Source organism: Nyctibius grandis, chromosome 2 (assembly GCF_013368605.1).
Source record: "Nyctibius grandis isolate bNycGra1 chromosome 2, bNycGra1.pri, whole genome shotgun sequence".
NCBI classification, from domain to species: Eukaryota; Metazoa; Chordata; class Aves; order Nyctibiiformes; family Nyctibiidae; genus Nyctibius; species Nyctibius grandis.
Genome location: NC_090659.1, coordinates 122,801,002 through 122,826,986, shown reverse-complemented (window position 1 = coordinate 122,826,986; position 25,985 = coordinate 122,801,002). Strand labels below are relative to the sequence as shown.

At 40.3% G+C, this 25,985-nt stretch overlaps 1 protein-coding gene across 3 annotated transcripts in view; it reads right to left on the bottom strand.

Moving 5' to 3' along the window:
* The window catches only part of TENM4 (teneurin transmembrane protein 4), a 359,290-nt gene that overhangs the window by 179,287 nt on the left and 154,018 nt on the right, over window positions 1–25,985 (bottom strand). For all 3 annotated transcript variants that reach the window (XM_068395558.1, XM_068395560.1, XM_068395561.1), the window contains one exon: window positions 4,863–5,033. In XM_068395558.1, the coding sequence (XP_068251659.1) occupies window positions 4,863–5,033 (171 nt within the window). The remainder of the gene's footprint in view (window positions 1–4,862; window positions 5,034–25,985) is intronic.

The window sequence follows — 25,985 nt, the reverse complement described above, 5'->3', positions numbered from 1 at the left end:
TGTCCTGAGGTCTTCAGAGTACTTTGTCTAGCCATTCCATATGATTTTGGGAGGAAAACTGACAGGGTTATTCCTGGCTTCAGTAACTGTTTTGTTTGAAAACATGAACATTGGAAGAGCAACCTGGAGAAAAACGGCCTTTTGTTTAAATTGTAATATCACAGAGTGTGTAATTACATTCTGAAGACAAGAATAATTCATCTGATATCATATCCTACATGAATATAAGTTCACAGATGGAGAAGTCATCATTAAATTAGCAAAGAGAAGTGTAGTAATAGTGAGGTAGACGTGTCACAGGATGGAATGGTAGTGTGGAGAACAGCAACATGAACGATGCCTAAGTGGGGAAAGGAAAATGTTTCTCTATTAAATTAATTCTTGATGGTGGCAACATTATTTGAAATTTGTTCAACAGTCCAAAAAAAGCTAAAGAAAAGAAGGACTGAGAAAAACTAAGGAAATCATACACTGCACTTGAGTAATAGCTACTAAGGACCATGAGAGGTTTTTATTTGGTTTCAACAGAATCTGTAAAGTATGTTATGATTATCCATCTTCCTTCAGAAGACAAGCAAATGGAGGCATCTGTTTCTTAAAGCAGCCACCAGGTTGGAGAGCCTGGGTATCCGGATGGCAATCAGTACATGCCATAATGTCCAAGGGAGTCAGCAGGGAGCTCGGCATCCCTGGAAAACACATCTGAGAAACTCCAGGTTAGAAATTCATACACTCACAGTTCTCAAAACTAGTGGCCACTTTGAAAAATCTGTACGCAAAGGAAGTTCAGGGAATGAGGGGCAGAATTAAAAATAAAATCCCAGAATGGTGCCTTTTTGGCCTTTGCTATAAGCAGTGGCCACAGTTTCACCCGCAGGGCATAAAGATGGTGAAGAAGGTAACTGCTTAGCAAGCAGCCTTTATTTAAGGACACTTCTAGTTGAAAAGTATGCAGTAGCGTCACCTGAAAGATTTTGGCCTTAGTACAGAGAGCATCATGTCACCAACAAGGACTAATTATTAATTTTAGAAATTCAAATAAATTTTTTATCTCATCTCCGTGCCGTTACAGAGCACTACTCTGTGTTTCACAGACCTAGCAATTCTAACAAAACAAGAAGGAAACTTTCAGGAACATACAATCTTTTGCAGGAAAATCACACTGTGAGATTTTTTTTCTTCCAGAACCTACATTTGGGAAATAGGACACAAAAATATCTTTTCCCTTCCATCATGAATTCAAGTCAAATACTCTTAGAATTTACTTGTCCTGTTGAAAAGGTGACTGGTAGAACAACCTTTCGTTTTATTGTGTCAAACTATAATATTTCCTTTAATATTATATAATATTAATTATAATATTTCCTTAAACTTCTCCATATACCATCCCAACATAAACTCTCCAGGAGAAACTGTCTCTCTAAATCCATATATAAATTATATGCATATTAACTATTAATAAAAAAAGTCTCTGAAGATGTTTCTCTGTAGGATGAGAATTTTTCTCTTTTTTTTTTTTAAAAAAAACTTATGTAAAACTTTTTAGAAGAACTTTTGGTCCGAGTAAGACTAACTCCTGATTTAAAGTCAGCAACTGCTTAAGTACACTGTTGGAGCAGGATTTGATGTCATGTTTCATCTCTGTGCTATCTTGTGGCAGAAGTTTTATGCATACCAGCACAGTCTAGAAAGCAAAGGATGTATATATGTTCATAGAAAAAAAGCTACTGGTAAATTTAGAAGATCCTCATTTATCTTTGTCATCGTATTCAAATGAATACAGGGGGAAAATCTGCTGACTTTTTAACTTTTTAATCCAAGCGTATATTAATAGAGATAATCAGAAGCAGCTTAGGTAAATGGACATTCTTTCTGAATCATTTTGTACTGATAGAGTACAATTGTACAATGAAAATCAACTAGCTTGATTCCGAAGGGGATTACTTTATCAACTGGATTGTTAATATTTATTTGGCATACTAAAAATTACTTTTCACACTGTCAGGATTAAAGGAAACAGTTCCCACGTCTTTATGCAAAGTTTCTTATTCCATTATTGTAAGATGAAAAGATTCAGAATTCTATTAAAAAAGAGCTAAAGACATCACATGTTTTGGTTCAAATGAAGGATATATTTTTCTGATTACTACTGACATGTTTTACAGCTTCTTAGAAATTCAGATGAAAACCTAAAGTATTTGATATGCACCCTGATCGTTCATTAATAAAGATTGTACGTCGGGGTGACTCAGGGAAGGTAAGAATTTAATATGATAGATGTTGCTATGCAAGAGAGAGCCTGGAGCAAACGAGCACAGCATGTATTCTGCCTGTACAGAGGGCAGCGCTTGCTCATGCAAGCAAAAATGCTTCTGTGATTGCAAGAGACAATTTCACAGAAATAATTGTTTGTACACACAATTAGAAAGTTTATGTCTCCTCTTGATGGACAACTGTATGTCTGAGAAGCTGATATCCTAAGAGCTGTTATATCGTGTTGCCAGTGGTTGACATTTATCCTGATACAGAAGTCCACAGTCTCTCTTCAGCAGGCTGAATTCAGCCCCCGAAATCCATCCATGTTTCATCAGGTTTTAACCTACAGTAGGATCAGGCCCTGTGGACTGGGTATTTCATAAAGTAACTACAATAAGAAAGTCATTTCATCTCCTAATCAGAAATTATGTTTTAATCAGCATATCTGACTCCTTAAAATCAACTTCAGGTCTGAATTCTTAATTAGGCTGTCAGTTACTTTTTGCTCTTTCCACACATTACCTTGAACTTTTTAGTTGCCATAGCAACTATTCCTAATTTATTTGGATATCAAAATGAACTATTTCATTTCAGCCCTTGATGAATCTGCTTGTATTTTTGACAGCAAGGTACCCTGACTCATGAAAACACTTAAGAACACACTTAGATTTCTCTGACTTCAATCGCAGTTAATTACATGCTTAAATGTAAGCAGGTGATTAGTGCTTTGCTAAACAGGGATGGGCTTAAACACAGGTAAAGCTGTGCTGGAGCACAGCCACAGATGAGAAGGAATGACTATTACTGAGGATTGGCAAAACATTGGTAATGAATCATTCAGATCGTCTGTAAGGATAGTCTAACACATTCCAGCTTATTTCATTGTGATCAAGATGACTTTCAAATATATTTCAACCCATTTTTAAATCAATTTCAATCATCACATACAGTCTGGTTTAGAATAGTAGCCATGCAACACTGCTAGTCCAGAATTAGTTGCATAGTCACCCGATGGGGAGAGAGCTGCGTTTTAAGGCTGAACTGTGTTACTCCAGCAATTAAAGATGTTGTCCTGGTGTATTCTTTAAATCAGAACAAGATGTTCCCCTCTAAAGCTTATAGATTCCCTAAGATCTATACAAAGCGCTAACTCGAGGGGTCTTCTAATGATGTAACTAGGGTATTTCCCAGATTTCTGGTTTAACAGAGCTTTTTGGCAGCAATCAAAACTTCTACTGATGTCACCGTAAGCATGGCTGAAAAAGAAATCAGGTGGAGGTCTTTGACTTAGATGGCAGTTTTGGATACATTCATTTATTTTCATTTTGACTTTTAAAAAGAAATGGACAGATCAAAACTAGATATTTCAAAAATAAAACATATGGCAAGTTAGAGGGAAAATAAAAGGATCTGTTGTGAAGTATTTTTGAATATAACAGCAGGAATATCTGCAGCTTGTACTGTCTAGTAGGGTTTGCTGAGAATAACCTGCTTAGCTGATTTTTCCTTGTAGCAACTTGATGTCAGCCATCAGTTGCTAGTAAATACACTGTTTTAAGGAACACATGTAATTATGGCCTTTATTTGTACTAATAAAGACAGATAAGCTCTTAAAGAAAAAAATACTACAATTAATTTAGATTAAACATGTAAACATAGGCTCTCAGCCAAAGTCTAGGAAACTCTGTGGCAACTTTTGAGTTCAAGGAGTTGCCAGAACAGTAGCATACTTCTTATCTCTTACTCACAAAACTTCTTCCCCCAAAATAACTACCAAAAATAGCCAATGACTTCAATTTTACTGCAATCTGTTAACACCTTATAAAGAATCTTGATACACAAACAAAAGAGCTTTCTGAAAATTTGAATTTCTCATTTCTCCAGCTGAGCCTTGGGAGGGATAAAACACCTCTCCTTTGCAGAGCTTACAGGTACTTTTGGCAGTGCTGCCTCTATACAAAGCACAGTAAGATGTAAAGCTGCTGGATAACACACTGCTGAATTGACGACCCAGCAGTTGCTTATAATTTCAGTTAAAATTGCAAGCAGCTGACATCATGATACTTTGTAGAGACTAGGCCTTTTATCTGGCTACTTTTGCAAAGAGATGTCCAACTCTGGACTGCCAAAACTCACAGTGTAATAGCTCTTAGTAAATATTTTGGTCCTCAAAACATTTGGTACTAGGTGGCAATGAGTAGGAAAACTGAAACATTTTTGTACCATTGTAGAGAAATCTTGATCCAATGCTCCAGGAATTATTTAATTTTCAAGACACATTTTTTTTCCCATGAAAACAGCCACTTAAGGCAGGGTTTTCATGATGCCTTCTGTGGCCTGTGAGATATAGTACAGAAGGTTCCATCTTGATAATGCCTTAGATGTGTGGTGAGGGTTGAACACAGTTTTATCACATTAGTGGACATCAGAAGGTCAGGAAACTTAGAAATATATGGAAACAAGACTGATGACTACTAGTTCTAGACGTGAAAGACTGGAAGAAGCACCTGATGATGGCAGCATTGAGGGTAATGGAACATGAGATTGGATGGCTGGAGTTCAGAGGCAGACAGAAGACTCACAACATGGACACACACCAATCATACCTTCACTGGTTCCTTTGCCTTTCCTGTCAGGTAACTCTAACCCTGTGCCCCCCGAAGGATATAAGGAGACGTCCGTTGGCACTGGCCAACTGCTGGCTGTGTCTTCCGTGATTTCATACATCTGCCCTTCCATCGGCTGCAGGTGCCAGTTTAGGCCAAACAGGTGCATGGCTGTGGTGAGCAATGAGAAAAGTCATCTTTTTCTGTTTGGGAGAATTTCAGAACTACAGGGGCACTTTCTAAACCCTTGCTCAACTGCCTTATTAGTGGTCATTGCTTTAGGACAAGAAAGGGATTAATGTAATTAGACAGCCCCTGCTGCTTCTACCCTAGGTCTTTCCACCTGCTTAAACTCATTTTAGATCACCTGTACCAATCCACTCTGCTTCTTCCAGTAGAACCACTCCTGACTCGTGGTCTGTGTGAGAGAATAACCAGGCACAGTGTTTCAGAAAGCTCCCAAGGCTGGGGTGAAAATGTAGTGAACATGGAAATACAAGGAGTATTATTCAACAACGTACCAATAAACTCCAGGAAACTGCACTCTGGTTTGTTTTGCTGTATTCATAGTGTATTATATAGGTGGTTTGGTTTTTTTTCCACCAATTATACACAGAAGCTCTACAGACATCTCTGACAGTTTTTCCTGAATAAGACTAAGTCAAAACTAAGGCAATTTAAGATGCATCTTGCACACATGCTTTTGTGCTCAGCATCACAAATGCGAGCGACTATGACTGAGCACTCTTTAGTACAACTCAGTTTCTCCTATTCAGATCAAAGATACATCCTCAAGATCTGAAAACAAGCAGCACCATTGAGATTTGTGTGATATCAGGGCATAGCTCTCTCTAGGTTTATGGGCCATGCAAAGTCATCCAGTGCACACATGAATCTTATTTCAAGGCATTATATAAAGACAAGTGAAGTTAAGGAACAAGACAGAATACTTAAAAAGCAAACACATGTATGAAGAGTATGGAAAATCACACGCTTATAGAACTAATACTTGCCCCTTGAAAATACAAAGCAAAAGAATGTGGCTTCCCATATCAGTTCTTCCATCCCCAACATAAACAGTTCATACTCAATCAGTATCCAGTTTAGCTTCAGGCTCTACACAGATAAATGATCTGATATTTGCTGCACTTGGAACGACATTCCTTTTTAAGGGAATGCCTTGATATTTTACATTATAATTTCTCCAAGAAACTGTACAATGGCACTGTCATCACAGTCATTTAACATAAACAAAACCAGTAAAGAAACAGAGTATTTCCATTGCCTATCATTCTCATTTTATTCACAAAGATACATCTGAGCTTGGCAAACACTGTCAGGGACAAGTGGTTAGTTTATTTAAAACTGTGCATCAGGAACAATCTTTTCAAGAGGACTGAAAAGTAATCTGAGTAGTTTTCGATAAACAGCATGTTTAGGCAATTTAGCAAAATCAGTGATTTTTTCCCGCTTCAGTCTCAATTAGGTCGTGTATCATTTGCTAACATGAATAAGCTTGTCTTTGCACTACTACAACATCACAAAACAATGAGAGCAAAACTCTCCTTTTACCAGGTAAGTAGGGACTGGGTTTGTTAACAAAGTCTTAGCTAACTCTCCTAAAAGTCCCAGGCAGCAAGGAAACACAGCAAGGAAGGTCTCCCGAGGACCTGTTCAAATCTTGAACATTTTTATACAGCTACACATACCAAGAAGGAATGCCAACACAACTGGTAATTCAATGAGGATGCTTTAGGCAGAGAGGCCAGTATTTTCATCTGAAAGGAGTATATTTACTTGGCAGAGGAACTGTACAAGGAAAGGGAGGAAATCAGACGGACCAAGGAATTTGCATCAAGGATTTGGCATTGCTGTATTTGTATAAAATCTTTGTGTTTATATGGCCCTCATCATGAGAGTGCCTGGGCACTCTATAGCTATTAACCTCACAAAACCTCATCAGATAGGAATCTGTTATTTCTGCTTCACAGAAAGGAAAAAGAGAACTACAGCAGATTCAAGGACAGACTCAGTTTGCTTGTTCGGGCATTAAAATGCGATTGTGTTAATTCACTCAATGTACTCTATGCTCACAGGTTCACAAGCTCTAGCAGGCATTTCATGCACCCCTCCGCCAGCAGTTTTTGTACTGCATGCTGCCTGAGAACGCCGTCCAGACAGGACCTCTCCATGGACCGGAGCGTTACCCAGGTGCCGCTGAGCTGTTACAGAGCTCAGGGGCTTCGGTGCTCTGAGAATGTGCACGTTCCCATGTTTAACCCCATGGATGTTTGTAGTTCCAAGCAGAATGAAAACTATTCTGTTCGCTCCTCCCAACTCAGGCAATCCTAGACAGCAAGCAGTCCGGATGCCTCTGCTGGCCCAAGTGCTTAATCCCAACTCCATCTACCAGATGTCTTCAGATTACAATGACTTGCATGAGTTTATACTGGGCATCACTGGTTCAGGCAGGAATTGAGCCAGTGGTTTGGGTTTTTTTTCACTACACCATTTGACTTGCTCTGTCCTTTGGATATCACAGTCTAAGTGCCACACAAATTCTTAAGAACACATTGAAAGGCCATTGTTTCCCCGAAACGACATTGCTTCCCCTCCTCTCCTTAGGAGGAATTTGTTGCTTATAGATCATTATTTACCGCAAGAAAATGAAGGTGAAGAACTCAGCATTGTTTTGGGTGTAGTGGGATAGCTATGACCCATGAGAATGAGATCTATGCACACCATGCATACAAAAACATAAAAATCTGAGAAACACAGAGAATTATTTGAAAAGCATTTTGATTATTAAGTGGTTTAAAAAGAATTCTGAAAACAGAGTGCAAAAGCTTGGAGCTAGTGCTCTGTTCAGGGTTTCTGATTTGATGTTTTTAAGCACAAAACAAAAGCCTATAAATTTTCCCACCCATAAGGCAAACAGACATCATGCAATTTCTGCTGCAGGTAGGTAATAACCACAAAAGCCTTCCTGAAACCAGAACAGAGAGTCTGATTTACTTTGGAAACACACTCTCGTAGCAGGTATGTTATTAGAAAATCACCTGATGAAGTGTTTATCGTACTATCTTTCAAATGCCATTGGCAAGCTGGTGGAAGATTTGTTCTTTTGCTCGCTCCCCCTAACTGCCACACTCATGGTAAAAAGTCAAGTAGTAACAGCAGTGGATGTGTTGGGTCTCTACATCTCAGTGAGATGTGTGAAACTGTTGATGCACACAGTTGTTTAAAGGTTTTAGGAGAGGCACAAAACAACCTTATTCTGAGCTAAACTGATGCAAAGCTCTTTATTGTGGAAAAAAAACCAAAAAAGACCATAATCAGGGAAAAACCCTGGAACCACGAATGAGAGGCACAGTCATAAACTTTGAAGTGTTAATGTTCCTAAAAGCAAAGTGAAGCTGTAAAAATAGTTTGAGATTCCTGATGTTCTCTGTCTCCAGGTCAATTGAACCCACTGTTGACATTTTCTCTGGCTTTTTTTCCCCCTCTGCTCAGCTAGATGTAAGATGTGGCTCACAAAGAGCAAATGCCCTCCTAAAAGACCCCATGTGCTTCTCCTCTCCCTCCCCAACATGATGCCCAATAGATATTCAGATATTGAAGGTTCCCCATGTATTAAAAGAGCACACTCCAATTAACAGTCATTAAAGTGTACCCTTTTGTAAAATACCATGTAGCTTTCACTGCCTAGGAAGCCTCACGACATGCTCTTTGCAGATGCTTTGGTTATATTTCCCATGGCTAATAAAACACTTTTGTCTGCCTTCTCCTGGAATGGAAATACTACCTAGGGGAAACTCTGCATGTGTCCTCTCTGGGCTGTTTCAACACCAACAACTTAGATGATATAAAGGCATCTGGGGCCTCTGGCCCATTATGTTCATGTTTTAGCATCAAATCTTTGACTTGCACAACCTTTTAACTGTAGCTAAGTGCAAGCGAAAAGGGTCCTGAACTTAAATCACCTTATCCTCAGTCCGAAGTCACCTCTGACTGCCTTCTTGGTGGGGAAAAGAAGGAAGCCAGACTCCAGTACTTTCAGGGTCTGATTACTTTGCTGAGTTCTGCATTTCAACCACGGCAGTGTGATGTGGCTATTCATTTGCTGGACTCAGGTTCACTTTAGTAAAGCAAATTTGCAAACAATTTAGCATCAGCTGATCTATTTAACCATCCAAATAAATCAAAGTTCATATTGGTGGAACCAAGTATTCAGGATCATGATTCTTTAGTTTTTATCACATTATTGCTTTCTGAATTGCATTATTCCTACTCCATAGCTGTCTATGGAGGCCATAAGCAACATCAGCTGATGCTGCTAAGCCAAATAAAGAGGAATATTGTTTCCAAGTTTGTTTTGAAGAGACCTAGGCTTTTGGGTGTCTTTGTATTATTGGCACTTGCTTATGTCACAGCAAAACACTAAAGTCAAAACAACTTACTCAGCGGAGTAGAGAACAAAGAAACTGGTACAGCATTTAGAATGAAAAAGGACAAAGGTAATAATTCACATGGTCAACAAAATGGACATCTCTTGGGACAGGCTGATGGAGCGAAGGAGTTAGCAGAGAGAGGCAGATGATTGTGATAGATCACAGGGAGAGAATAGACAAGACATGCTTACTGAAGCATATGAGACCCCCAGAAACCACAACAGTCAGCAAAAAATTGAAAAACACACTGCTGGCCCTTTATTAGCTTGTTGCTTTGCCCAAAGCAGCAAGCTAAGTGTAATAAATAACCAAACCAATCAATTACGATATTTGAAATTAAGGCTATAGCTGAAGCCACCAGCTGCCTCATTAGTGTTTGTTAAATGTGTTCTCATGGTGGCTCACAGGCTCTGCTGCTGCCTTCTCTCCTGTCCCCTCAGAGCTAAGTCCTGCAGGTACTGCTGCTGGCCTGGTGATTCCTCACCCAGATGAAGCTCCTAGAGAAGTTAAGGAATGAATAAAATAACAACTGTTTTATAGTCAACAACTGATCTTGCCCTGAACAACAAAAAAAGAGTTTTTCAGAATGGAAGCTCAGCAAAAAAGTTAATCATCACCACCATGAGTGTGGTGCACAGCCTGGATTTACAGCAAGTGCAGAGAGTAAACGACACGCAGGCAAGACAGAAAGTCTTTTGGGCTTCTCATTTGAAAAACCTAGCTGGTCTCCTTGCACTAAGAATTCTTCATATTTTGAATCCATATTTATCTAAGGATGCCAGTATATTTTGCACAAATAACACAGCGGAGCACACAAGCTTTGGAAAATGCAGGCTTCTCTGCACAGCCACTCCACCCTCCTCAGCTCAGCTGTACTAATGCTGGGCTCGATCTGGAGAAGACTTTGGCTCCACTGCTCCACTGGTTTCTACAAGCACCTCACTGCATTGGTGGCAGCAAAGCCAAAGCCAACACAAGCCAAAGGACCACTCCTGGTAGGGAGAACGGTTTTCCAAAGATCCCCAGTGCAGCATGGGGCAAAGGAGAAAATGGGAAAAGACAGTGTGAGAGGGAACAGCTGAGAAGCACTGATGCCATAATGAACCAGAATAAAAACGAGAAGGAAAGGGGAGGAAGGTGAGAAAAACAGAATGAGAGAAACAGAGAAAATGAAGAAGGCTAGGAAAGAGCAAAGGAAAGAGCAAAGCTAAGGAAAAAAGTAAAAGGAACTTGGAATAGGAAAAACAGCTGGAGCTCAGTCAGTGGTTGAGAAGACAGTTATACATCTTGTTTCTTTGCTCTTCCCTCTGTCTGTGGAATTAAGCATAAGATATGTGGCAGTTACATATTCCTCTCTAACCTTCGGGGTTGACAGTCTGACTTATAATAACACACTCTAAAATGAGACCTGAGGTTTGCTTTTTCTCCTAATTGCAAAAAAGCAGAATTCCACCACTGAATTACTCAGGGTTAATTTTGACTCAAGTAAATGTATTGCTTTCACTCCTGTCTCCAGAATAAACTTGACTGTAATTATCTGGATAACTGTCTCTCTCTACACTGAAATTATGTGATTTCTGTAGAAGTGGGAGAATTGACTGTTGCAGAACTAATCGTATTTTTGTGACATTCAATGTTATGAAAAGGAGCCTTTCAGCATGAAATAATCACTGGTTTGTCAGTCTTCAATACATCAAGGAAGAGACATGCAAGATTAAGAACAGAAACAGTAAAACAAACAGTAAAGAAAGAAATCAACCAGTTTGTTTTTTTCTCTTACAACGCTGTTCCATTTCAGTGTTGGACGAGGCTTCCGTGTCCCAGTGTGGCAGGGCACACCAACACAGCAAGAGTCAAGGACTGAAGTGTCTCTATGGCTCTACTGGTGTCAGAAGAAGGTAAAAGCAGCAAGTCTGGATGCAATACACTGTACCCACTCTGCTTGTTTGTAAGATCAAGTGCTGGTCCAGACAGATCCAAGCTGGTGTTCATCTAAGGGTATGGGACATTTTGAGTGTTGGAGTAATTTAATATTCAAGTACCTAACAGGTCCTGACTACAGATCCCAATGGTCTGTAATATCATGAATTCACACCATTTACACATACATACCTGGGTCACTGAGCCGGAGGCTGAGGGGCAAGGAGAGAGGGATTCTTGCAAATTCAGTTCTTGCATGGACTTTGGCACTTATATTGTGACCAAAAACTCTACACAGTGCTCTGCATTTCTAGCATCTGAAGTTATTTCCTATGAATAAATATTCTTCTTCCATGGCTTAAAGCTCTCACTCGAGGAATGAAATCTGACTGACTTCTGAAATCATCCTTTGCCTGAATGAATGCACGCAGCGCTCTCCACAACCCAGTTGGGTCAGGGCTGCTGTGCAGTTAGAAATGTAAAATTAATAGGTTACAAAGGAACAGAGCTCAAAAGGCAGCTTGATTACGTGTTGTTTAAGTGAAGACTCTCAGCTTGTGGCTGGGAGGTCCCATGGCTCTGCTTCCTGGCCTGATGATTTATTTGACACAAGACAATAGTTTAGAAATATAAAAAAAGACACAAGGAGGGACATTTAGGGTAATGCTCACTATTGTAAATTCCCCATCTGGCCCCCTTCCTGACTGCTCAGTGATCCACCTTCAATGAGAAAAAAGGGTTTACAAGCCTTCTTCACAGATTGGGGATAAAGACACTCTGCTGGGCTGGGCTGCGAGTTCTTCATGCCGAGAACTGGAGAATCTGTATCAACCCATCCCTGGGTGAAGGCATTAGGATGAAGGATTTAGATGATAAAACAGAGAGATAGCTGTGTTGTGTTTGAACCTCAAATGTCCTAAAGTAAGAGGCAGGTGCTTTCACAGCCAGCTCAGTATAGACACATGCTATGGGATACATCCAGCAATACCTGGGACCCTGCCTGCTGCTTGACCATTCCTCCATGTTCAAACTGAGCTTAACTATGCAAGTACCAGAAGTGATTATTTCAGAGATGATTCAGGTTTCCTCCTTCCCTCAAACAGAATCACCACGTGCAAATGAGGAATTTTAATGATGGAGAGCTTCCTATCTCTTAAAATTTTACCACAGAGTGGGAACTGCCTCTCAGGAAAACAAAGCGTTGTGGTAATCACACAAAATCCTGGCTGCAAATGCATTTACTTGCTTGGATTTTACACAAACCAGTTATTCTTTGACCCCTCCTGACTGAAGAGCTGTATCAAAAGATTTCCAAGATAGAAGCAGATGGTCTACCAAATAGTATTGGTTCCTTCTTAGGAGAACACTTTATATTTTAATTTAGTTCCCAAATGCTCTTAATAGGGAAGAAAAAAAGCTTCCAGCTGAAGCATCACATTTCTTTGAAACCTTCAAGGAAGTGACTAGAAAGACATGTTATAAAATGAAGCAGTTAAACTCAATGTTTGTTCAATGCAAAGAGTCAGCACTTCCTATTCAATGTCTTCCTAATTACCCCTGGGGATCAAAGACTTTCAAGTGATTGCCTGTCCATTCAGACTGCTAATAGATGATCACTGGCCCCTCCAGTGCTATAGTAGCTTGCTGGATGCTTGCAATTTCCTGCAGGAAAGGAAAAATGCAGTTTTAAATGGGTATATTTAAATATTTTTATGGGTATTTTAGGAGGATTGTCCCAAGTGTCAACCTATAGAAAAAAATAGATATAAAGCTGGTGTGGCTTATCCAAGGAGCTGTCTGCTTAAATACAATCTCTAATTCCCTTCACCATCTACACCACTGTGAAAGCAGAATAGGAAGTTGAAAGACGGACCTCAGCAACACTTTGCTGCTATTAGGCAGCTTACCACACTGAAGCAGCTTATTTCAGCCCCCACAGCTCTAGTAAATTTGGTGTTACACATGCTCAGGACTTTCTCAGTAAAATAATATTTTCCCTTCTAGATACCCTTTCTGGCAGAGACCATATTACTATAAATATTACTGAGATATTGCTTCAAGATCAAAGTCAATTATAAGGTGGTCCCACTGTACCTCTAAATGGAGTTTTAATTTGTGTATATAATATTAGAAATAATGGTTTTCCCATTGGGGTATTCACTTCAATTAGAGAAATGAGGACAGGCAGCCCTACCAGAGGGCCTCCTACTTGCTTTGCAATTACTAAAATTCTGGGCTAGCCTGTTGTGGACAGTATAATTTTAGAAATGTCATTTCATTACACACAAATAAACTGTGAGAGCGTAATTAAAAAGGGTGTAATTTACACAGGTGAATCAACAACCTCTCACACGCTTCCTTCCTTACTATCTCTACCAGATATTGTCAGAAAACCTGCTTTCCCAAATTAATAAAATAGGTTGCTTAAAGTCTGAAAAATACTGTTTGCTGTTTAAAAGTCACAAACAATACCTGTCGTCTTCCGTCACCCAGCACAACAGAGGTGGGATCAGAGATTAAATCTAGTATCCCAGTTTAAGGGTTAAGATCTAATTATTGTTGTAGAATCTGATGCGTGAGCTGATCTCTGAGATGGCTATGTGCTCATCAATCCTTCTGGAAACGAACATGATTTTATTATACAGACAAGTAAATGATTTGAGACTGCTGCTCGTGCTTTAATCCCAAAATCAGCGGAAAACTACATTAGTGTTATTAGTCACCATGCACGTTCCAAAAGCACCAGAGCCCCAGTTGGGCTGTACTAGTTGGTATAAAAAAAATTAACAAAATTACAATTGCTGAATCCCTTGATGTCCAAAGCACATGTTTAACTCGAGCTTTACTTAGCCTGAGTAAATCTAGTGACTTCAAGAGCATGATGGAGGTGCTTCAAATTCAGTACAAATTTACACATTTTGTAGATCAGAGCCAGAGTGCTCATCAGCATTGTCACAACTGAGCTCTAAAGCAGAATCCTATCAGCTTGGTGACTTTTTGAAGAGATCTGAAAAAATTTAACCTGCAAGTGTATTCAGGAGCATCTCATTGTTTTAACTGCTTTGGACAACAAATGCACGGGTATGTTTAAAACAGGTTAAGAATCTTTTAATTTATTTTCTAATTTTTCTTTACATAAAGTTGAAAAACAAGCAGATTCTTCCAACAGGTCATTTGGAGAGGGAAAAAATCCTTTCTTTTTTTCCTGTACAAAAGCTTGGCAAATGGATACAAATGTACAGTCTAGGCTGATAAAGTGGGTGACACAGCACAACTAATGACACTAGAAATTTTTTTCTGTCCAGAGACCATGGGCAAAATCCAGCACAGTACTTTCAGGTAGTATAAATCTAAGTGAATGGCTCAGATCAGTGTGAAAAGCTCTCTCAATAACAAAACTTAACACAACCTGATGATTTGTTCCCTTGGACTTAGAACTAAATCCAGCACATGGATTAAGGCAAGTGCTGGCAAGTGCAACCCACAGTGTTCTCTTAAAAGGCCCACAGCCATCTTTATATTTAATTGCACCTAAAAAAAGCATTTGCTAAAGAAACTCAAAGTTCACCAAGTCAAGCACTCAAAAGTGAGCAAAGAACAGAATTGCTTATGTGATTTTAGATTAGCCCCTGTATGCATATGTGCTCCGTAATAGCCTTTAATTCCCTCATTACAGGCTATTTTTTTCCATTGGCCCAATGCTGAGCAGAACAATTGCACAGAAATTTCCACTCAACCCTGGCAACTCCAGCATTGTAGCATGTTCAATTGCTTTCTAGGGATGCCATATGTGCAGCCTGGTTGGTAGCAGTAGGAGGGGGTTGGAAAGGGAAGGAATACACTCAGTGCAGGCAGTTTTGCAACTGCACTCTAAATAGGTCCCTACCGAGCATGTGTGAACTCAGCTTTTCTAGTTTTGTGACAGCCAGCTCTGGGTCGATCAGTGATATGATAAAGCACATGCTATTGTTTATTCTTCCTAATAGAAAAGAGGTGTCACGATTCTCCATTACCTCTGTGCTTCTGCAATATGAACATAAAATAACAGTAGATCCAACACCAAAATTTTGCATAAGCGAATGACTACATTGGCAGTAGGGATCCAGACCCCTACTCTCACAGGTCTATTTAGGATATGTTCTCTTGTGATTACTAAGGCCGTGATAATTTTGTTTCATTGTGAAATACGAATGTATCAAAGTGCTTGCTCAGGGATGTAGTACACTGCCTTGTCCCTTCATCCCCAAAGACTACGTTGATAGTAGTGAATTAAACAGTACCAAGCAGTGGAACTTGATAGTCTATACCATTTATTTGTTAGAAGGGACTCTACCATGATTTCAGTTCTGGTCAGCCAATACCTTCTGAATTCCTGTGCACAGTTCAGCTAGCAAGGGCCACAGATCATTCTCAATAGATAGTTTCTGTGTGACCATCCGTAAGAGTTTAACAGTATAGAAATGCACCCATTCTGGACCAGTTGGATGCCCAGAACAGTCTCACATACATTTTTCACAACCCAGAGTAGCCCAAGATCCAGCTTGACTGCAGAAGGCGTACTAGTACAAATAAACTGTTACTGACCACTTGGATTAATACTATTTGGAATATCATTATGCTTAGGCTGTGGGATTTTTTCCACCAAAAGCCTCAGGAAGCCCTTTTGATGCTTGATTTCATTATCATTTCTGCCATAATTAAATGAGATTCAGCTCCACTGATAGTCCAATTAGAGTTTCTTTTGAAATACTTAGTGTAAGCACAGCCATCATCTCTGCTAACTGCCTTGTTCTGCTTTGCTTTTTAAAGAGTCTCTTTGTATAATGAAGTGATGCTACAGTTGTACTAGGCAAGCAAGGTGTGATGCCGCTGCTGTGTTATGTGCTACCATATTTGAAAACAGCTAACATATGCTGTTCTTATCATCTTTCCAGGCAAAAGCTTTTGACTGCAAGAAGGACAGACTTGGAAGTTAAGGTACGATAAAATCAAATAAAACAGAAGATAAGAAAAGCTGGTGATGGTGGGAGAGTTTATTAGTTTTTGATTTAAATACAGAGATTCAACAACCTCTAACTACCTCTGTATTGAGCATCAGATTCTGATATCTCAAAGTGAACTGTGTAGGTGGTCCTTCTGGGAGCTTTTAAGTTTCAGTATAAACGGTGTTGAAATCTTGTCACAGAGGGAAAGAGTGGATTGGACTTTTTGTTCTTTATTTTACAGGTCATCTAGTATGTTACCTAGGTAGTAAACTTAACAACAACACTTCACTTAACACTATAAAGATGTGTATCTACCACATAGCTCAACTTTAACTACAGGTAAAAAACCTTAGAGAATGCATCGCTGCACATATCCAATAGAAATGTATGACCCGGCTGCAAATCAGGCTTTGAAGCCATCTTCTAATTTATGCTAGAAAAGGACAGGAGAGAAACACTAAGCTATAACTGAGGAATATTTTTGACTGTCAGTGACATCCCTAACTGAGCTTGCTCTTATGACTAGTTACCCACAAAAATGTATGGTATTTAAAAACACTGAAAGAAAGCCCATTATGGGAAATATTTCTTTCTGTATCCACTTAACTGCAATTAAATTATGTTATTTCACACTAATTAGCATGAAATAAAAACATGGACTGGAGGAGAACTCCTTCCAGTAGATATTAAGATCTGTAAAATTGATTCCTTTTCAGCGTCTGTGTGCAAAGGTCAATCTAAGCTGTGAAATGAAGATTATAGCAGCACATCTGTGCTGCTGTCATAAAGGCAAGGCCAGCACTTTTGGTGTCAGCATGCTGTTATTTTCTTTTCTGGGGGCTTAGAGCAACTCTAAAGACTCACTAAAAGCAACCGATAAAAGCTTATAAAACCTGAGAGCCCATATCTTACCATTTAATAAAAATAGATGGAAATAAACTCATCCCTCTTTGTATTAAAGATTCTTAAATTTAAGAGAGGATCAGTCATCTAAAGGGCTAACTGTGATGTTATGTGACTGATGTGTGGTTTCACGGCAAACTCTGAGATCAGATGGAGCACTCTGGATATACAGCCTCCACCTGCTTTCCACCAGTTAAAGAATCAGTCGTATTGGTGGTCTGCTCCTAAATGGAAGTCATTCTTCCAGTGATCCCACAATGATGAAAGAGGATCAGACTTTGACAAAAGGGCCTCTTCATTCAGTGTCAAAATAAAACAATAAGCAGAAATAGAAAAAGTAATATATAAAATCCCACAACAACAGGGAAACAGAGAGTAATCTATATAAATCTAAGACCATGCAGAGAGTTGATAAAGGAAGCTGAGGACATGAAGAATAAAATACATGGCTTGAAAAACAAAGAACAATAGAACATTTTTTAAGTGTATTGAAACCTACTAAACTGAGCAACAATATAGCTATTTACTTGATGAAGATAGGGATAATGTTAATAATGTTATAGTAAAGGCTGAAGTGTTCAGTAAGAATTTTTGTTCTAGTTTTTGAAAATAACTACGATAATATAATTATTTCCCAGGAAATAAGTTTTTTTCCAGTCCATTAATAACCAAGAGTTATATTAAACCACATATATTCAAGGACAAACATTTTTAAATCTGCAGGCTCATTTAACTTGTACCCAGTAAATGAGATAGCAGAAGAGGAATCTGACTCATTGATTAATACTGAGCCAGCTACGAAGAGATTAGAACAGGGTTAATGCCATACAAATATTTAAGAAGGGAAAAGAAGAGGATGCAAATCACTTAGATCAGGTAGCCTGACATCTATTACAGATAAAATAATGGAAAACATAACACAGAATTCAACTGACGAAGAATACAGAAAAAGTGAATGCATGGTAACTCAGGCTAACCATATTACTTTTCTGAAAAACAGATCTTAAGAAACAAAGTTACTCATTTTTTGCCAAGATTACAGCTTAGTAAGACATTTGATTTAATTTGGTATGACTTTCGATTAAAGGAACAAGCACTTTCCAATGGTAGAAAGCAATGCATACATGTGCTTAAAAACTAACTGAAAGACCTTAAAATCATCATTGCTGGTGAATAACCATCAAAAGTTAAAATTTCTTGTGAAATTCTACAATTGATAGTCGGCCTGAAATTATTATTATTATTATTTACATCAATGTTACATAAGTAAATATAAAATCATGGATGACTAAACATGCAGATGACTTAAAAGACTATTCAGTGGTAAATACAATGGCGAGGATGGAACAGATAAACAGAAGAGCTGGACAGCTACTAGATTTGAATGATTCAAACAAAATGTGCTTAAGGTTCAAACAAAATGTGTCAAAGGCCAGCCTATAGACTTTGGATAATGGTTCGGAAGCTGTGCCCACAAAATGGGACATTAGCTTCTAGAAAGCAGAGAGTGAAAACAACTCAAGGATTGAGCAGAAGAAGGTGCTGTATAACAAAATCCTAATGTAATTTTTACAGCCAAAAAGAGCAAGTAAGATCCTTACACATATAAGCTGGGAAAAAGTGAACTGAAGTAGGTATGCAACTTACCTATGTAAAAATAATAGAGTAAGTAGCTGGAGTTTACTAGCCTTCAGTGTCCTAAGAGATCAGCCTACATGACATGACAGTGTTATGGCTTTTAACACTGAAAATTAAGAAAAGAGTTTTAAATGAAAATTATGGGAATCTTCCTACTTCTTCCTATTTCCAATAAACACTGCATTAGTTCCTAAAAGATGCAATACTTGACCAGGTTCTTTATCACTGTAGACTCTGAATAAGTGTTAACTGCTTTGCAAAGCAGAAATTTTGCCGCCGAGTTCACAACATGTTACCATCAAATGGAATACCTAAATATTAATACTTCCCAGTTTGCCCAGATTGGGCAACTCTAACAAAATTAGTGGGTTTATATTACCTTCTACTATTTTTTCCAGTAATATTTTCTGGCAGAGTCTCTCTTTTCAACAGCGTATACATCATCATGTATTTCTCCTATCCCAACACTTTTAACGTCAGGTTACAGATCATATTTAGGTCAAAAGAGTGAATGTTCTTTAATGGACTTTTTATGGTGAGTTTTTTAACACCCACCTGAATGAACTGATCTTCACAAGAACAGCTTTAAAGTGGGATCTTGTACCTTTATCACCTTTATTTTAAAGCTGTGGTTAAATCACTTGGACTTCCTTTGCTCTAAACTATAAAGCTAACAGTAGCTGCTATCCAAACACACAATGCAAAATCCAAATCAAAAGAGAGATGCACACAATCCTCTAATAATACAAACAGCTCTTACTGACTTTGCAGATGATGGAAAATAAGATCTGAGTTACAATTTCTACCACCATGCACGTAAATGCAACAAAAGACAACAAAGCAGGGGGAAGTACAAGACTAAATACCTAGAATCATAGAATCATTGAATGGTTTGAGTTGGAAAGGACCTTTAAAGGTCATCTAATCCATCCCCCTGCAATGAGCAGGGACATCTTCAACTACTTCAAGTTGCTCAGAGCCCCGTCCAACCTGACCTTGAATGTTTGCAAGGATGGGGCATCTACCACCTCCCTGGGCAACCTGTGCCAGCATCTCACCACCTTCACAGTAAAAAATTTCTTCCTTATATCTAGTCTGAATCTGCCCTCTTTTAGTTTAAAACCATTACCCCTTGTCCTGTCACAACAAGCCCCGCTAAAAAGTTTATCCCCATCTTTCTTATAAGCCCCCTTCAGGTACTGGAAGGCTGCTAGAAGATCTCCCTGGAGCCTTCACTTCTCCAGGCTGAACAGCCCCAACTCTCTCAGCCTGTCTCCATAGCAGTGGTGCTCCAGCCCTCTGATCATCTTCATGGCCTCTTCTGCACTCGCTCCAACAGCTCCATGTCCTTCTTCTATTGGGGGCCTCAGAGCTGGACTCAGTACTGCAGGTGGGGTCTCACGAGAGCAGAGTAGAGGAGCAGAATCCCCTCCCTCAACCTGCTGGCCACGTTTCTTGTGATGCAGCCCAGGACACGGTTGGTTTTCTGGGCTGCAAGCGCACATTGCCAGCTCATGTCCAGGTTTGCATCCACCAGTACTCCCAAGTCTTTCTCTGCAGGGCTGTTCTCAATCCAGTCATCCCCTTTGGCCTGTGTTGGTTTTAATTGTCTTTCTCATCTCTCTGACAATTACTGTCTTGTGTACAGGTACAGCACTAACAACTAAACACCTTTTCTTGGTCACGTCAGGCAAAACGTCTACATAACATTCCTTAATGTAGCTATACTGAGCTGTACGTTGGGGATTTATCTGTGTTTTATACAACATTGTGTGTGCGTGCACGTGGAGAGGAAGAAGAGTAAATGTCAGTAAAGTGACTGGGGCTGAAACGCTGGAGTGATTCACTAATTCTTTGTGAGCCTGACCAGGGAAAGTTTATTTTGCCAGATTCCTGTAGGCAGCTTTCCTGAGCTCAGTGCTATTCAACCAGCCTCTTGTAAACTTTACACAGAGCAGCTGCCCTCACTTGTTCCTTAACAAGACCGAAGTGTGATTGAGGCTAGCACAAAGTCCTGTGATCTTCCCATCTCTCTGCTACGGAACAAATGATGCAAAAGGATTCCTGCAACTTGTCTGAAATCATGCACTTTTGAATGATCAACCAGAAGCTCACGCTGATGGCATCCATGGGGCTGAGACTATTTTCATGTCTTATCTTTCCCAAGACGATAATTCACAGAGACAAAATTTGGGGCTTAACAACAAAAAAGACAAGAAGACCATTCAAAACTGGATTGAAGGGTCAATGTCTGTCTTGATGTATATTCTGTCTTTAGTCAGGTCAATCTCCAGAATCAGGAATACATACAAACATATGCAGATTTTTCCAGGGTTGGTCCAGCCCCTGTTGCAGACACTGGGATCAATGCCACTGACTCTGACTGTATTTGAATGAGTGCTAAATTAAAGGGAGTAGCTCCAGTTTAAGAGGAGCATGTTCAAGAGAAGAATAAGGCCTGTATTTCCCAAATTTCACTGGGTATGAAAGAAAGAGCTAGATGTCATTTAAACTGCACAGCAGTGAGGGAGAGGCACTAGCCATGCTTGTATGCATTTGGTAGCTTTAACAGAAAAAAACCCACATATTCAAGTTCTATTGTAAAAGATAAAAATGATAGTGCTGGGTCGTGATGATGGTCCCTCTCAACGAGTATCCTGAAACGTTATGTTTCACAAACATCTACAGTACATAAAATATATATTACTGATAATACTGTAGCACCTTTCAGACTGGATCTCACAGAATTATAGATAAAGGGTAAAATGAAGTAAATGAGAACCAAAGTTACTGAGTGAACTGTGTGCAGTAATTTTGTGAAGATGTGAAAGAACCAAGAAAGGACCTGGAAGCTCCTCTTTAGGTGACAGATTGACTTCATAATGTAAAGGCTTTGCTAGAACAGATTGTTTAGCTACCATTTCTGCATTTTATTTAAGATAAGATTGAAATAGAAAACACTGAAAGATCCCTGTAAATCAAAAGAACAAATGGCAACAGTAGCAAAATAGAACTTAATCTGGGATCAGAAAAGAAATATTAAAGCAGAAAATGAAAGAAACTTGTTGGCAGAGTAATAAATAGGTTTCTATTTTAACTTGACTAAAAACCTTAATATCAAGGTATAAATGTAGGATTAATAGATATAGCTCAACTTTAATAATTAAGCATCAGCAACTTTTCCTATTGATCTCAAGTGGCATGTAAACACCATAGTAATTGGTATACTATACATCTGTAGCCAACTAGTTAGATAGCTAAGAGCTTTGGAGAGCTGTTTTAAATTGGGTTTATTAGATAGCATCAAAGAATCATGGACAAACTGATCTAAGTTTAGCTTTCAGGGTGATTTTTGGACAATAAAAAGAAAGACACTTTATAAACACGTCATAGTCCTAGCACAGTTTTACTGTCAAAGCATTTTGCCTGTAGCAAGCAACACTGTTCTTTAAGTGAAGCTGCATCTGTACGGAGTTCAAACGAATACAGAGCTGAAAAGCAGCGAGAGCTCTGACTCCAATCAAATGAATGACTGTTTTGGCTTCATAATATGTTTTCCAGCCCTAACTTTAATCTAAATCAAATGCCCATCTTTCTTGCTGTTCATTCAATGCAACCACAGCACATGCTTAAGTATAGGAAAATGGCAAGTGCCTAACTACATCAAATTGTACTTCCATCTAGTCTGGAATCTACATCAGGCAGAGGATAATACCTTCTGTTTTAGAAGAAAGAATCTATTCTCTGTCACTAATTCATTTAGAAACTGTTCCACGGATCTAGCCAAACAGCTGCTGGGCATGGGGATCTGGACAATCAAACAGGTCTTTTCTGTTTCTAAACCCAGAAATCTTCCCCCCCAAGCAGTACAGTAATGTCAGAGATTTTTTACAGTGCTATGCTAGCAGGCCTGGCATCTACCAGGTACAGAAACTCTACTGGCAAAGTATTTGAATAGCAACATACCTCATGGTATTATCTCTGCCATGAGAATCTCGCTATAAATTAGCCCTCCAAGGCAGAGCTCCATGGCACACAGACCTCATCGCATCCCAGAAAAAGCCATGAAAATTTTCCTTGTTTAGTTGTCAATTGAATGGAGACTCCTAAAATGGGGAATTTAATTTTAAAGTGGTGACTCTTCACGACCTCCTGGAACAGCAACTTTGCAGGTCAGTTACAAGCTGCTTAAAGCAGCCTTTCATTTCAGTGGTTCCAGCAGTGCCATTCCTGCCATTTTAATGTTACAGCCCCGATCTGCCACTGCTTTTCTCTTTGGTGTTCTCACCCCACGAGACAAGCCTCTGTGGAGCTCACGAGATTTGCATAAGCTGTGTGTGTGCAAAACTTTGATGTTCATTGTCGCCACTGCCTTAGTGCGTGTCTCTGAATATTTGAAAAAGTGTCGACAAGTCAATCAAAAGCTGGTTAATTCAAACGAAAACCAGCTTCTGGTGCTTAATACACCCTGCTATATTTTGTTTGTCATTATCTCTCCAGACCAGTGACTCAGCCCTGTAAAACCTTCAGCTTGATCACAGTGTTGACACATGATGCCAGCCATTCGGCTTCCATGGACTTCTATTTATGCCTCCTCTCCTCTTCTTTGAAAAAGCTCAGCAAATAAATGATCCTCAGACTATTAAATGTAATAGAGACTTTCATAAAATAATGGAAACTCTGCCTTCTAGTCTTAAACAAATGATTTAGCAAGTGCTTCAGACGAATTTAAAACAGGAACTGTCTTCAGCAAGGAACTGATGCAATGCCTCGTTGTTTCCATGAAGCTCTGCCTACTTCAGATGGTTGCCCATCACAGTTGTGTCTGAGCACCTGTCACACAAAAAGTATACAAATAACGAAGGTCTTGTTGGGGATGTGAAGGTGGGGGGGTAGCCTTGGCTGCAGTGACCATGAGCTGGTGGAGTTCAGGATCCTGCGTGGAGGAAGCAGGGCAAGAAGTAGGATCACAACCCTAGATCTCAGGAGAGCTGACTTTGGCCTATTCAAGGACATACTTGGGGGTATCCCATGGGATTGGGTTCTAGAAGGTAGGGGGGTCCAAGAGAGCTGGTCAATATTTAAGCATCACTTCCTCCAAGCTCAAGATCAGTGCATCCCTATGAGTAAGAAGTCGAGCAAAGGAGGCAGGAGACCTGCATGGATGTGCAAGGAGCTTCTGGAAAAAATCAAATGGAAGAAGGAAGTCTACGGAATGTGGAAAAAGGGACAAGCCACTTGGGAGGAATATAGGAAGGTTGTCAGAGTATGCAGGGATGCAATGAGGAAGGCTAAGGCCCACTTGGAACTAAATCTCGCAAGGGACATCAAGGACAACAAGAAGGGCTTCTTCAAGTACATCAGCAGCAAAAGGAAGACTAGGAAAAATGTGGGCCCGCTGCTGAATTAGAAGGGTGCCCTGGTGATGGAGGGTACAGAGAAGGCGGAGTTACTGGATGCCTTCTTTGCCTCAGTCTTTACTGCTAAGGCTGGCCTTCAGGAATCCCAGACCCTGGAGGTACAAGAGACAGTCTGGAGAAAGGAAGACTTTCCCTTGGTTGAGGAGGATCAAGTCAGGGATCATTTAGACAAACTGGACACCCACAAATCTATGGGCCCCAAAAGGGATGCATCTATGAGTGCTGAGGGAGCTGGCAGATGTTATTGCCAAGCCACTCTCCATCATCTTTGAAAGGTCATGGAGAACAGGAGAGGTTCCTGAGGACTGGAGGAAGGCCAATGTCACTCCAGTGTTCAAAAAGGGCAAGAAAGAGGACCCAGGCAACTACAGGCCAGTCAGTCTCACCTCCATCCCTGGAAAGGTGATGGAACAGCTCCTTCTGGGTGCCATCTCTAAGCATGTAGAAGAAAAGAAGGTTATCAGGAGTAGTCAACATGGATTCACCAAGGGGAAACCATGCTTGACCAATCTGGTGGCCTTCTATGAGGACATGACCAGCTGGGTAGATGAGGGGAGAGCAGTGGATGTTGTCTACCTTGATTTCAGCAAGGCTTTTGACACTGTCTCCCACAACATCCACATAGGAAAGCTCAGGGAGTGTGGGTTAGATGAGTGGACAGTGAGGTGGATTGAGAACTGGCTGAATGGCAGAGCTCAGAGGGTTGTGATCAGCAGTGTTGAGTCTAGTTGGAGGCCTGTAGCTAGTGGTGTTCCCCAGGGGTCAGTACTGGGTCCAGTCTTGTTCAACTTATTCATCAATAATCTGGACGAAGGGACCGAGTGTACCCTCGGCAAGTTTGCTGATGACACAAAACTGGGAGGGGTGGCTGATACACCAGAAGGCCGTGCTGCCATTCAGTGAGACCTGGACAGGCTGTAGAGCTGGGTGGAGAGAAATCTCATGAAGTTCAACAAGGGCAAATGTAGGGTCCTGCACCTATGGAGGAATAACCCCATGCACCAGTACAGGCTGGGGGTTGACCTGCTGGAAAGCGGCTCTACAGAGAAGGACCTGAGAGTTCTGGTGGACAAGTTCACCATGAGCCAACAATGTGCCGTTGTGTCCAGCAAGGTCAATGGTATCCTGGGGTAGATTAGGAAGAGTGTGGGCAGCAGGTTGAGGGAGGTTCTCCTCCCCCTCTACACTGCCCTCGTGAGGCCACACCTGGAGTAACTGTGTGCAGTTCTGGGCCCCCCAGTTCAAAAAAGAGAAGGAACTACTGGAGAGAGTCCAGCAGAGGGGTACGGAGATGATCAGAGGACTGCAGCATCTCTCTTATGAGAAGAGGCTGAGGGAGCTGGGTCTGTTTAGCCTGGAGAAGACTGAGGGGGGATCTTATCAATGCTTACAAATACCTTAGGGGGGGTGTCAAGGGGATGGGGCCAGACTCTTTTCAGTGGTGCCTAGCGACAAGGGGTGATGGGCACAAACTGAAACATGGGAAGTTCCATCTCAATATGAGGAGGAACTTCTTTCCTTTGAGGGTGCCAGAGCACTGGAACAGGCTGCCCAGGGAGGTTGTGGAGTCTTCTTCTCTGGAGATATTCAAAACCCACACAAACACGACTCTGTGCAACATGGTCTAGGGGAACCTGCTTTGGCAGGGGGTTGGACTAGATGATCTCCAGAGGTCCCTTCCAAACCTAACCATTCTGTGATTCTGTGAATAGCCTATTCCCTCATGGATCTCCTGCTGTCTCTAGCTCCACACACTTGTACAGGTAGGTAAGGCCAGCGATGGGTAGTTTTTAATATCTAAACAAA